The sequence below is a fragment of the Diceros bicornis genome, chromosome 20 (genome assembly GCF_020826845.1).
Source record: "Diceros bicornis minor isolate mBicDic1 chromosome 20, mDicBic1.mat.cur, whole genome shotgun sequence".
Classification (NCBI taxonomy): Eukaryota; Metazoa; Chordata; class Mammalia; order Perissodactyla; family Rhinocerotidae; genus Diceros; species Diceros bicornis.
In genome coordinates this window covers 28,672,691-28,687,838 of record NC_080759.1, presented here as the reverse complement: position 1 = coordinate 28,687,838, position 15,148 = coordinate 28,672,691, and the positions used below count along the sequence as shown (strand labels likewise).

Genomic DNA, 15,148 nt, shown 5'->3' with positions numbered 1-15,148 from the left:
ATGAGGTCAGCCTTTCCTCTTGAGAAAAAGCTGTTTCATCTGAAGCTCTGGAGGTGAGGGGAGGAAGGAGAAGGGAAGGAGCCTCTGCTTTTGCTGTTTTAGAGCCAGATAGAACGTGGCCACCAGGCTTGCACACAGTGTCCTGTACACGGTGACAGGGAATGTGGCAGGGAGAGAGAGGGAAACGACTCTTCATTGTATGTGGCCACGACCAACTTATTTCCTGTAGAAATTGTCCTTTTCTTCTTAGGCTTTCAGGAATAACCACGTTCAAACAGTTTTACTATCTGGGAATATTACTTTGAAAAGTTCATTGAAAATAAATTTGTTTTTTTGTTTAGAGGACAAAATGGTGCCACCTGATAGCTCTAGTGAGAAACTACCGAAGATGTACTCATCCATTTTCCTAAGGAACATTTTAGAAATGTTTTGTGGTGCTTAGCAGGAAGCCTGTTGTATAATAGACATTTGGCAAATGTTTGATGAATAACTGAATAAACAAATAATGGCTCTGATGAAACTATAGCAATGTTATGTTAAGGACAAAGATATTATGTAGAGTATTATTTGCAGATATACACTATTTCATAAATGTAGAAATCATCACAGCTTTATAAATAGAAATCCTCTAATGTCATCAACCTCCTAGTGTATATGGCAAGCAGAGCTCTTTGGGGAACATAGGTCCAAGTCCAACCTCAAAGATAATCGTGGACTATATTTTTTTGCTGAATTGTCTTTACAATACTTGCTACAATGCTTAAATTTTGTTTTAAGGCTGATTTGAACCCAAACACACAGGGTTTATTTGGTGAAATACAAAGGCAATTTCATTTCTGAAATAGTGTTTCATGCATTGGGCATAGTGGAGGTTCAACAAAAGTAGATTTTTTTCACCCTTAGCTTTTAACCTCAAGATAGTGTTTTATAATATTAATATACTATACTGATATTGGCCTTCTTTGTGGTAATACAAGAAGCTAAGAATATCAGACATTGGAAATAACTAATTTTGATGTAATGGAAGCACTCATGGCATTATCTTTATTGGTGGAGAATATATTCATTCACAGAGGTGATCTTAATATGATGATTCATATTTTTAAAAAAGAATTATATTTTCTGATGCTCTGAGTCATGTCCTATTTAAGAGATCCACTTTTGGGCTTATAATGAAGCACTGATGAATATGAAATAAAAAAAATAAAGATAACTGGTACCAGGACTTTATTAGGCATTTCACTGGATACAAAGAAACTTTTTTACATTAAGAACACAATCTTATCAAAAAAATTCACATTTGCTAAACAGAACCGTAGGCATGTATTTTATTTACAACCACATTGTATCAATGACCAGATCCTAAAAAGAGAAGGCACAGATCTGTCTCCCTCTGGTGAATTTCCAGTGTCTTAACGGAGGAAATGTCACCAGCTCTGCAAGTTCTCATCCTTTAGAAATGAAGCAAATCAACACAAATGTGTGCAAGCAGGGGCCATGAGATGGAAATGTTATATTTACGGATGTGGATTTTCATATCCCTTATAGGATAAGAAAACAGGAATTTAGGAATTTCAAAAGAGGAGGTAGGTACCAAAAATGTTTCAAAACTCCATCCACATTCAGACTATGTAAGGATTCACTGTTACAAATCAGTATTTGAAAACTCTATTTTAAGAATTCTGATATGGTTCTATTCTCCACAAACTGTTCTAGAAACTGACCTCAGATCTCACTGTTATTCTGGGGTGTCTTGGGTTTCCAATTCCTCAGAAAAAGTGCTGGTTGTTATAATTTGCTTTGGCAAGTCTGTCTGTCAGGTGCTAGCTTCACTGTCAGGGTCCATATTCTATCCCCCACCCCCCGCTGCCCAACTCCTACCCAACCTCCTGAGGAGGTACCGACAGGGCTGTGTCTACACCTCAGACTCTTCTCTCTTCTTCCAGTAGTCAAGCAAGTTCCTTTCTATGTCAATTTTCTGCAATTCCGTAGATGGCCAATTCTAATCTGATAAAAACAATTTGTGGTAAGGTGTTAATGAGGGGAGTAATGGATTCATTTGTTACCCCTCTGAAAGAAAAAGAAATTGAATTTTAAAAGAGGCCCTGGTACTGAGTTAGAAGGTGCTCACAGTTTCCAGGGGCATTTTTAATGTGTGTGTGTGTTTTTGGTTGTCCCAATTACTAGGGAATGCTACTTAAGGGATTAATGGGGGAGACTCTGGACCTTGCAAGAGGCCAGTGAAAGGAAATTTTGAATGTGGTGGCATTACTCTTATAAAGGTACTTGCTTGATTATTCCATCTATGCTTGAGTTGGCCCTTCATAAAGCATCTGGGGGACTTGGCATGGACCAATATTTTCCTTCATGAAGGGTATTCAGATGATAGATTTTCATGAGGTATCTTAACATAGGTTACAGAAAGAGGTAGGATCTCACCTCTTATAGGTAGCCCAGCTGAAAAAGGTAGAGAGGCAGGATGGGTAGGGTTGCCAGATTAGAAAAAAATACAGGACACACCCAGTTAAATTCGAATTTCAGGTAAACAATAAATAACTTTTTAGTATAAGTATGTCTTATGAAATATTTCGGGAATACTTATGCTAAAAAATATTCATTGTTTATCTGAAATTTGAATTTCCCTGAGTGTCCTGTATTTTACCTGGAAACCTTAAGTACAGAATAAGACATAAGTGAAGATGGAGAAAGAGAGGAAATAAGAAGATTGGTTAATATTCCATAATTGGATCCCAGGCCTAAGGAAGATTCCAGAGTCTTTGCTTCGAGCATGACCACCTGTGCAGATCTTTGAATTAGTCATGAGTTTCCTATTGCTAGACTACATGGAGGCAGATAGCAAAAGTGTGTAAGAGTATTGCACACTTATTTTTTGAGAAGGGAACCATAATGGGACCACCTAATCTTGATGGGTCTTTAGTGACTCGCACAGAGCCAAGGCAGTTCATCTTACTTAGGAAGATGCGAATTTTAAAGAGTAATGGTTTGGAGAATCCATTTTTCTTGGAAAACTTATCCTTATAAGCAAAATAGGTTCCGTGTTTGGAAGAACAGCTTTAGAAGTGCACTGATTCTGTTGCTGATGGAAACGAATGTGAATTTACTCTCTGAATGATAATGAAGTTAATAAATTAATTGACATTTGAAAATTTTGAGAAGCATCAGGTGCTCCACAAGCTGAACTTATGGGAACTCATAAGTTCTGAAGCACATTCCTCATATGATATTTTAAAAAAGGCCTTTTTTAACAAAAACATAATTTCTCTTTAAATTTTAATCCCAAATTGCAACAACAACAAAAAACGGCAATGAATTAAGGCTGGTCATAATGTGCCCTTTTTCTTTAGGATAAGTTTGATTTTTGATAAGATACAATATGCTTACACACACATATCACATATAAGCACAAACTTTTGACTCGTACCAATATACATTTAGAACTAATACCTACAAAATAGTATCACAAATGAAATAAAAATTACACAATTTTCAACAGATTCAATCAACACATTTTACAAATTCTACAGAACATTTTATCACTGTCATTGGGAAAACAAACAATTTAGAGCATTATTTAAAACTGAGTGTAACACACGAGCCACCAATAAGTTATGGCAAATATAGCATTTACACCATTGTGTCACTGAAATCTAGTCGAAAAGACTAAAGTGCTATAAAATAAAATACTTTTAAAAACCTTGTATAGCATATCCTGAGGGACACTGTGCATTATTTTCTGTTGTCAATTCAAAATTTGAGCAGTCTACCTAAGGAGCTCTCGTTTGGATGAGTGACCAAAGGTTAGAAGATTGTGTCATTGAATCTGTAAAACTGTAGAACTGAAAAACTCATGAAAACATACATTTCCTGAGACTTCCAACTTTTCAGTCTGGAATCCTAACAGGGGAGAACCCGAATCCAGGTAACTGTGGCTAAAATATGTCAGAACCTCAAAAAACTGAAAACAACTTTAAGCGAAGGTGCATATTTGCTTGTAATTTATATTCAAGTCTGTCTTCAATTCTCCAGCTTGAAGTTAATTGACAATGTAGTTAGACTACTACTGCTAGGCATTTCTTATTTATGATGGTCTCATTTTTCATTCGTTTTCTAGTGATTTTTCTCCTCTTAATTATTTAAATATTTGAATTATGTTTATGCCTACTAACGTAGGAAATATTGATTCTAAGAGTTAAAATTACAATAGAATCAGGTTGATTGATTAGAGTGTGGTTTCAACTTGTATGATGTATGTGTATGGGATGTGCATGCCGTGTGTGTGTGTTTATGTGTGTGTGTGTTTGCATGTGTGCCCACACACAGGCACATACATGCAAACACTTATGCTCTAATACATTCACTATTAGGTGGCGCTCCATGAAAAGTGACTTTTCATAGTATGGCTGAAAGTGAACATTGAGGTCATCATATAGAATATCCTAAGGCTTTTAAAAGATGCCTCCTCATTGTCTGCATTCACATGATTGTGTTGTAATAAGGGAGACATAATGATAACGGCAGGAGTCTTCGCCATATTAGTCCTTCAAAATTACAGACAGGAAAGCAAACCAAAAAATGATACTTTTTGCATATTTTCCCTCATTTCACCTACTTCTTTGATTTCCTGCTGTAGATTGGGTAAAAGTTGTATTTTGTTTCTGTTTTTTGCCTTACAAGACTTGTGATGTAAAGCCTTGAGAAACAAGCAAAACAAAAAGTGCACCAAGATATATCTCCTACCATCTTGGGGCCTATTTGTAGCCCTTGCGCTCCTAGCTTTCTGGAAAGACAATGCCCAGCTAAGACAAAGGAGCATAGGCTCAGGGTAAGCTCTGATTGCATATCACAGTCCTCACTCCCACCTCTTTATTTGAGGCCCACAGCCGGCTCCCTAAGGGTGCTCCAGGGCAGGGCCAAATGGACAGGAGACAGCCAAAGGCACCTTCTCTCCATTCCTCTTTCAAAGGAATCCCTCCTAGTGAACGCTTCCTCAAACTGGAGGACCCACGGTTTACTTCCATCTGTTCCCTCCTTTAGAAATTAAGGCAAGTCCATTTACTCGCAGTGCCTGCTACATAGGTACGTATGTCCAAAACCATAACATTGGCATGAAAGTACCTTTTGTCAAACAAGGTTTCTACGTTCATATCATTAACAGCAATTAAAAGCTTTCTCCAGTTAAGAAACTGCACAATTAGTCTAATGCTTCAGGGTGTTTGTTTTTTCCAGCACCCAAATGACAAATATGACCAGGCTAGTTCTAAGCAAACATTATAAGAAAGCATCTAAGTTCAAGAAAATACAACATAGTTACCTCTATATTTAATTCATTTTTCATTAATATGTTCAAAGATCTGTTTTCTGTCATATTTATAAGTTAAATCCTTGTGTCATCACAAGTGTGCTTGGCTAAAGATCCTCCTGAGGGATGAATAATGAATAGTCAGAGAGAGAATCTGCCCGAAAAGCAAATTTACAGGACATAAATTTCAATAATCCATAGTCCTTTAAAAAAGATTCATATTCAATTGCACATAAAGAGCACATGAAAGAGATAGAAAGGCAATAAAACTGCAAGAAGAGGGAAAGCAGAAAGAAAACTATATTTGTAAATAATTAAGTCCCAAGCTAGAATATTTTCACAAAAATGTGTTGATCAGCTACTCTATTTTCAAGGTCTTATAATTCTTTTTCATACGTTGTTAAGGGTTTCAGTCTGAAATTGTTTAATATTATCAATGTCTTCACTTGAAAAGAAGAATTGTGACTGTGCCTGTCCGTATCTGTGTGTGGTTGTGTGTATTTGTATCTGTCTGTCTGCAGGAGTGGGTATATATTGGTATATTGTGTATGCCAAGACATGTACACACAACTGGAATGAAGAATATATCTGTTGCATGTGTATGTATGCTACTTGGTCTACCAAGCAAACCTATACACTTTTCATAAACATCCTCTTCAGTACAAACAATTTCTATAATCTCCCTCTGGTGGCTAATAAATACTATTTTCTGATAATGAATATTTATAATCTTGTCATCAACTCTGATTATTTATAATCTGGCCATACATAATCTTGGAATCAACTCCTTTACCTAGGTCTAAGAGATCAAACCACATGTCTTACATTTAAAGTAATTAAAAGCTGAGGGCATGCTTTTATTTCTCTATGGTCCAACTTGCATGGACTGTATTTTCCCAGAAAACTACTGAGGTGTGATTGTTTCTAAACATGAAGATAAAATAATTCAAAATTGTAAGAATTTCAGCAAATTTTGTAGATTTTTATAAATGCCTCACAATATTCTTGTGAGGCACATAGGTAAAGGTTATTGTGCTCTTTTAAGATTATTTCAGAGTTGTTTAATATCACAAAGGTGACAAGGAGGAAGCAATGCTCAAAGTTGTGTGATCACTTTTCTTCTCTGTAGACCTGGACTGTGAAATGTTGGCCACAGAAACTTTCTGTGAAACTTTTGCCCTGCCTCAATCTCAACCCTAGGATAGAATGGAACCCAGAAGTGATGAGTCAGTACCAATTTTCAATAAGTCTGCCCAGAACACATGAGTTTAAGAATCTCTTAAAGATTCATGGATCCTTGAGATTTTATGGACATAGTTTGAATAACATCGCTCTAACTCTTTCTGCTGCCTTTCCTCCTTCCTCAACTTTAAGCAAAAAACTAGAATCAAAGCTTCTCGAAATACATTCCTCAAAATCTGGGATTTAGAATTACAGATTTGGAAATTCCACTTTGGTAGGAAAGCTTGCACAATCTTTCATTTCTTTCTTTCTTCTTTCTTTTCTTCTTTCGATCAAGAGAATTGTTAGGAGAGCTTTTGTAAGAGTTCTTTGCAGAGTTTTCTGATTTTTACACACGTCATAATTTTTCATTTACTGAGCATTTCCCAGGCAATATTATTTAAGAGATTCCTGAATTAAAATGGCATCTATTCCCTCCCCCTCCCCCTCCTTTTTTCACTATGGAATTGGCACTAATAGTTCTTCCAAAAAAATTTTTACTCTATATTTATAGCTGCCTTAAATAGAAATACTGTGAAACACTATTATTTTCATATAACACAAAAATCACTGATTATAGCCTCCAATATTAGTGATACAGGGAAACCGATGTGATGCATATTTTCTACGACCAAAAGTTAGCAGTGATTGCCCAATTCAGATGACTACAGACTATTATACCAAGCCCCACAAAACAAATAAACTTCAGTACAACAATGTAATACACGTTATGTTGGGCATTCAATTGTTTTGAGATCCATACAGCATCTGATTAAAAAAAGCGAGCTAGAGAGGGAGTGGAAAGGTTAGGTTAGAGGATATAGACAGTGTAGGAGTCCTAGGTTGAAATCAGAAATGCAATCAAGTAAACACTCATCAGTTACAAGTTACAAAGACTAATTTTGAAAAACAAAATTCACGGGTCTTTTTTAATCCCTAACACTAGAAGTATATTTTACTCATCAAATGGGAAATGAAATATTTATACTAATGCAGACTATGATAACAATCACTGAAGAAATGGTTTCCCCCTTTTCCCACCCACTACCAGCCCTAATACCCTCAGAGACTCAGTGGAATAGGAAAATCAGAGTGTTTGTAGATAATATGCCTAATACAATGAATCTTCTCTATTTTATTCATGAATAATCCAAATGGTACTATCAAGTGTTGGCTTCTCCTTCATCAAAGACATAGTTGAGCTTTATGACGGTGCTGATGAAATCACCAAGTTCTACAAAATCAGCAGTGACAATATTGATGCCACTCTCTCCTGGCTTCTGTGTGCGGACCCACTGCATCATGGCAGGAAGAGCTCTGAGAAGGGAAAGAAAAAAAGAAGTCACAGAAAGCAAGATATTATTTTTCAAGCTCAGGCTTTCTATTAGTTTTCCACCTTACTAAAAGAAATGTCCCAGTTGTAGGTACAGAATGTAGAAAAAAGGCCAAACGGACACTGGTAAATTCTTAACATCTGCAGAGACTCTGCAAGAGAAATATTCACTATATTGGTCTATATTGGATTCTGCACCTTTGGAGATCTCCAGTGCTATGAGAGTTCATAGTGAAGCTTCCCTACTAAGAAAACAACATCTTTGCACTTGTATTCTGATTTGGCAGGGTATGATTGCAAACCTTGCAAAGCTATGGGGTGGTAAGGTCATAGATGAATACATGCACTTAGTCAACATTAATTATAAACCCACTATTTGCAGGAAATGTGTTAGATATTATAAATAGACGTAACAGCAAAAATCACTGCATTCAAAGAGTTCTCCATTTGGTGGTGGGCAGATGGACAAGAAAGAAAATTTTAATATAGTACAACCAGGGATCATTCCTTTAAACACATTACTGAGCATCTTTTATATCCTATTCACCATTGAAGGGACTTGGAACTAAGCTTACACTCAACTAAGGAGAGACAGACATTAAATAATCATCATAAGTAAATTATATCATTTGATAGGAGGGAAGAAGTGCTATAAAAATGGAGCAAAAAAAGGAGGATTAGGCATGTGCAGGTGGAGAGGAATGGTGTAAATTACAACTTAAATTAGGGTGGATTCATTGATAAAGGGACATTTGTGAAAAGGTTTGAGGGAGACAAAGAAGTTAGTCATGTGGATATCCGGGGAAAGCATTTCAGCTACTGCCAGGGCTCTAAAGGGGTAGCATGCCTAAGCTTGGAAAAAGAAAGGAGAGTGTAGTAAGAGACGAAGTGAGAGGGATAATGAGGAAAGGGGGACAGATCCCATAGGGCATTATAAGGGCTTTGAGGTTTACTCTGAGTGAAATGGGGATTCTTTGGAAGATCTTGAGCAAAAGAGTGGTGTGATCTGACTTTCATTACAAAAGAAGATTCATTATCATGAAAGAAGAGAGTCACTTAGCTTAGCCTGAGGAGTGAAGAAAAACCTTTCAGAAGAATGGTTCCTGAATGTTGAGGGATTAGGAAGATTTAGCTGAGTTAAGGTGGGAGGAATGGGGGCTGGAGGATGTGTAATGCATTTTCAGGCAGAGAATATAGCATTTCTTCATTGACAGAAGTATGGTATGTGTTTAGGAGTAGGGCATGCTAATAGAGAGATACAGGTGACGTTAATAATTTTGCACAATATCCTATGAAGGCATATTGAGGTGAAATCTACTATGGCCTGAGGGGGCAGGAAGGGAGGTTTCCATGAGAAAGACACAAATAAACTGAGACCTGAGAGATGACAGTGCAATAACAAAGAAAGTGTGGGGGAACACATGTGGACATTCAATTCCTGGATGAGATGGAGAGGGAAGGAAAGAGAGAAAAGGAGAGGGGAAAGAAAGAATGATGTGATTAAGAATCTCAAAGAAGTTATATCAAAAAACTTAAGGAAGTCTTAAAAATGTTGGAGAGATAAGAAGGAACCAGGCTATAGAAGGCCCTCAGAAATGTAGAACAACTGAGAGCTATTAACCAGGGAAAGAATATAATTAGATCTATGATTTGGAGAGATTAGTTTGCCTACAGTACAGAAAAATGAATGAGACAGAGCTAGACTAGGGGAAGGAATAATAATTAGGGAGCTGGGAAATAATCTAGGCCTCTGATGGTGGTAGCTTAAATTGTAGTAGCAACAATAGATGTATTTGGAAGGAACTGAGTTGATAAAATGGCAACATTTGATTAGTGTGGGATTGGGATAATAGTCTGCTGCTATTCATACAGTTTTCATGGCCAATTTTTTCCAAAGTCGGTGGCCAGGTCCTTCTTCCTAGTCTGTCTTAGTTTGGAAGCTCTGCTGAAACCTGTCCACCATGCGTGGCCCTGCTGGTATTTGAAATACCGATGACAGCTTTCAGCAGCACAGCAATACGCAGCCGCTACAGTATGACAACCGACAGATGGGTGGTGTGGTTCCCTGACCCAGAAATGAACCCAGGCAGCAGCAGAGAGAGCAGCGAATCTCAACCATTAGAACACCAGGGCTGGCATGGTAGTTAAATATAGGTCTAATATTCAGGACACAAGGCTGGTTGAGAGCCGTCACAGAGAAAGGATAGTTAGAGTTGTTAGAGCGGATAAGATTACCTGGGGAGATTTTGTATAGAGGAGCAAATTTGAAGATAGCAGCATTTAAGGGATGGGCAGCCATCCTTAATAGAAGAGAAAGAGAAGTAGGCATAGAAGATGGAGGAAAATCAGGAGCGCATAGCATCATGAAAATCAAGGAAAAAAGGGAGCCACGCTCTTCCGGGTTCGTACCGTTAAAGCCTGGAACGCAGTGCCTAGGCATTTCTCCAGATCTCAGAAAGTATAGTCTAAACAAACTCAATCCATCCAGGCAAAACTGGGTTGACGGCCTTGGATGACATTAATCCTGTAGGTAATACCTTAAAAATTCTGATCCATGCTTTTCAGCATATACATTTTTCTGTTAGACACAGATAGAAGAGGATCCAATTGCTTCTAAAAGAGCATAACGTGGATCTAAAAAGCCCAATGCCTTCTGAAAATAGACTGGCAGGTGGAGAAATCTGGCCCTCACAGCAACAGTTTCAGAAGAGAATTCTACCTCAAAATAAAAAATCTGGATCCTTAGAGCACAGACACAAGTGTGCTCAAGTTCATTAGAAAGACAGATGCTGCGGCAATGTGTGTGCAGCCACGGGCGTTTGAATTCCATTACTTTCTCTTCGGGACTTGCTAGAGCAGATGATATATCTCTGTTGTGAATGCAGTATCACCTCAGCATTCTAGAAAAGGCAGACCCTCTTCGGAAAGACTATCAGAACCAGTGCATTTCCTGGGAAGCATGGTTGTTCAACAGATATACTCACCTTGAGAGGTGAGAGGTGGAGTGGATGAGAGGGATGCTGAGGCCACTACTGATTCTGTATTAACCTAGTTCACCAGATCCCTGGGGAACTAGGTCATGGGAGGTTCCTGAGCAACAAAATTCCCATCTTAGAACCACGACCATCACAGAAACAGCTCTTCAGATGCCCTCCACTACTCTAAGATCAAAATTTCTGGGCCTGAATTTAGAACAACTAATTGTTATTCCCATGGAAAGATGTTAGCAGAACACAAGAGTGCTCTTCTCTGTTTCTCTATAAAATAGATTGTTTTGAGGATTGATGAAACATCCTTTGCAATAGCTTGTAGTCCTCAGATGAAATACAAGTTTTACATTTAAAATAACGTTTCTCTGAGTCACGAGAATATTTGTATTTTTCTGTTCAGATATACTTTCCTAAAGTCAATGTGACAAAACTAGCAATAACACCAAGTTGAATCTCAAATCCTCAGACAGTCTTAAGTAGAATTAGGTTAAACAAAAAGATTGAATATATTGGATTAAAACTAGCAAATGCTACTAAAGTTACAATGATTATTTAGAGCAGCATTTCTTAACTTTTTTTCATTACTGCTTTCCTATGAAGCCTTTTAAAATATTTTTTTCCTACTCACCCTTCTCCTCTATGAAATTTTAATACTACAGATAGGCTGTGTATCTGTTTATGTACTGTTTGTATATCTGTGCTGCATACATAAAAAGAGCAAATTTTTTATTTGCTCTCCCAAGAATCACTTTTTGCCCCCTTGGGGACAATATGGACATCGAGAATGCATAATTTAGAGCTACTTAGCAACTTCCGATTATACTTAGTATTGGACAGATAATTATGGTGAATTGAAAAGCCTATTCTGGTGGTAATAATTGGCTCAATGTAACAATTTTCTTGGTATAAGATAAAGTAGTTAAAATTTGATTTTTTAAAATCACCCATTCATTCATTCAACAAAGATATATGGCACATCTGCAGAGGACAGTGTTCTAGTTATAGCTCCCTACAGCCCTCCTGGAGTTCAGACCTTCCTCATCTCCCTTGGAGAGATGCTGCCCCCCACACTCCTTCTTGTGTCTTTTTTACACTATGGTCAGAACAACATTGCTCTCATCTGAGCGCATTATTCCTCTACACGAACAACCGCAGAATCTTCTCTCCCCTACAAGACACACCCAGCTTCTTAGCAGTGTGGCTGAGTCCCTCACACCATTGGCCACACACACTCCTCTTCGGTCTCATTTGTTGTTACTTCCTACTTGCTAATTTGTTCTCCCGTAATATTGAAATGCTTGTATTTTCCCCCAAACACACCCTGTGGTTTCATGCCTCAGTATTTTTTCAGGCCTTTCCTCCATATGAAATACCATTCCTTCTTCCAGTATGATCTGACTAATTTCTGCTCATCCTTCAAGATTTGGCCCAGGCATTATGTCAATCCCTGCCATGCAAGTCTGGGTGAAGAATCCTTTTCTTTACTCCTTAAGCTTTATACTACTCCTTAAGCATAGTTTTGTGACTCTACATTGCACATAGCATTGGGATTATCCACTTCCATGCCTATTTCTATCAGTGCCTGAACGCTTTTTAATAAACAAAAATCATATCATAGCCTTCAATATATCTCTCATCAATATATCTACTACAACCCCTGGAACCAAAAAGGAAAACAACACATTTGTTGAATTCAGATGTTGAACTAGAAAGCCTGGTCTCAGATGTCTCAAAGTCTAACCAAAATGGCTATGAACCAATCATGACAATACAACACAGTACAACAGTCATGAGCATAGGACTCTATGGGAGCAAAGTAGATGAAATAATTTATTTCATTTGGGAGAAATTAAGGAAGAAGACAGGTAACATTTGAGTTTGTCATGACTTTTTAGATAAAGAAGGATGAAGACATTTCAAGAAAAGGGAACAGCACATGCAAAAGCATATGGACTGTATTGTAGATCTCCAGAACTTAATTATCTTGTATAACTGAAACTTTATACCCTTTAACCATCACCTCTCGATTTCTCCCTCCCCCTCAGCCCTTGGCAACCACCATTCTATTCTCTGCTTCTATGAGGTTGACTATTTTCAATTCCACATATAAGTGAGGTCATACAGTATTTGTCTTTCAATGTCTGGTTTATTTCAGTTAGCATAATGCCCTCCTAACAATACTGTACTATATACTAAAATTTGCTAAGAGGGTAGATCCTATGTTAAGCGTTCTGACCACACACACATAAAAAAAATAATAAAGGAGTGGGGAGGAAACTTTGGGAGGTGATGGATATGTTTATGGCCTTAGTAGTGGTGATGGTTTATGAGTGTATACTTATCCCCAAACTCATCAAGTTGCATATATTAAATATGTACAGCTTTTTATTTGTCAATCAGACCTCAAAAAAGTGGTTTAGAATAAAAGCACATGGACATGAAAGAGATGATGTGATTAGGAAGGACAAGGTGACCAGAGAGTAAGGGCCATGGAGGTGTGGGGACAGTAGGGTGACTGACTAGAGGAGGGGAGGAACAGGAAGTTGTTTTGGCCAGATTGTTAGGGCCTCCTTTGACAGCTTGTGGAATCTGAGCTTCATTCCATATGCATTCTATACAAAGTCTACCATCTAATGATGCTGAAACTTGTATTCTCTTCACATATAAAGAGCTCACTGTCTCCCTTTGAAAGTTCTCAGATTGCTATGAGATCCAATAAAGTCTTCATTCATTCACTCATTTTACCTCCACCTTTATAGCTAAAAAGTTGCTAGCAGAAATTTGAATACTGTTCACTGATATTATGAAGGAAAATATTTCTAAGTGAAGTTATGTAATCTGAAGAGATTACTAAATTCCTTTTGAATTTGTATATTAATATTTTAGTATCTATTTATGGAATAGTCTGCTTTGGTATAGAAAGATGTGTTTATACAAATATTGCAATGTTGCCTTATAAATGCTCCCCTTTTTCTTAATCTCTCTTTTTCAATAGATGTTGGATTTATAGTGTGGATTTAGACTGTTTACTTGCAAGACCTCACTGACTACCAGGAGAATCATTTCAAGATAAATAAAAATTTAAATAAAAGCATAGAACTAGTGTCAAGTCTGTAGCCAAACTCTTTCTACTCAAGTCTCAGCATCAGCATTTATTATGAGCAAGTTAGTTAACACCACTCTAAATCTCAGTATCACCATCTATAATCTGGGCATAATAATGAGACTTAAAGTAGTTAGTGCATGTCAAGTGCTTAGATGTGTTCCTAGCTCTCTGTAAGTGGTACTATATTGAATATCCACTGTGTGACAGCTTAGCAATGTTCTGCTCCAGAGGCTACAGTCTCAAAGAAGGAAGACAGCAGGGAATTCTGAGAGCAACACCCAGCCATAATACAGCTGTGATGCAAAAATTAGCCTGAAGGATTTCTTTCCAACTTTCATGATTCCAAGCAAAGCAGAAAGGCAATGGGGATGTCTTGGTGCTTAAGTCAAGACTGGTGATGGGGCTTTTTGGAAAGTATTCGTGGAAGGGCTTTGTTTCTTGGGCACATAGTTGTGGCAAATATCCAAGCATGCTTTTCCCATCATAAATTCTATACTAAGTTGGTAAAAGAGCAGGTCCAGCACCAAAACTGGTACATAAACCCTCAAAGGCCTTCTCTGGAATGTGGAACTCTCCTGAGGAAAGGCATCTTCAAACAGATTGCAGGCTTCTTAGAAGAGAAACAGGTAAGTCTACAGGAATCAGAAAACCTCCCTCTAAGGAATCAACAGGAGGGGAGAGATGTGGAAGCCATAGATCTTCTGAAGTGCTGGCTTTGAAGATTTAAAGGAAAAGATTTAGGAGTTGGAAGTGCTGAGTTCAGTAACCCTCAATATGTTGACCTTGACTTATTAATTCATGTCACTCTTCTACTCAGAATGCTTCAATCACCTCTCAGTGCTATTAGGATAAAGATAAAAACCCTTAACTGGCCTATAGGGCCCTGAACAACGGCCGTTAGCAGCTCCTCCTGCTTCATCTCCGGTCACTCTCCCCCTCACTGAATTCTAACCACCTCCTCAGTCTTGCTCATCTTGACCAGCCTAATTTTCCTCAGGGAACTTTGTAAATGCTGTTTTGTTGTTGCTGTTTGTATGCTTTCTGTTTTTTACCAAGAATGGCTTTTCTTCGCTGCCCTTTCACTTGGCCAAGCCACTCATCTTTCAGGTAAGAGTTTAAGTGTCAGTTTTTCAAAACACTAGTGAGAATTGTAATTACATCGACGTATTTGATCAATA

The 15,148-nt window shown here is 37.7% G+C and overlaps 1 protein-coding gene across 1 annotated transcript in view; it reads right to left on the bottom strand.

Annotated features, from left to right (window-relative positions):
- Nucleotides 1-6,990: 6,990 nt before the first annotated feature.
- PLCXD3 (phosphatidylinositol specific phospholipase C X domain containing 3) overlaps nt 6,991-15,148 on the bottom strand; it is a 160,817-nt gene continuing 152,659 nt past the window's right edge. The window contains exon 3 of the mRNA XM_058564165.1: nt 6,991-7,858. Coding sequence (XP_058420148.1) covers nt 7,705-7,858 — 154 coding nt within the window. The 3' untranslated portion in view covers nt 6,991-7,704. The remainder of the gene's footprint in view (nt 7,859-15,148) is intronic.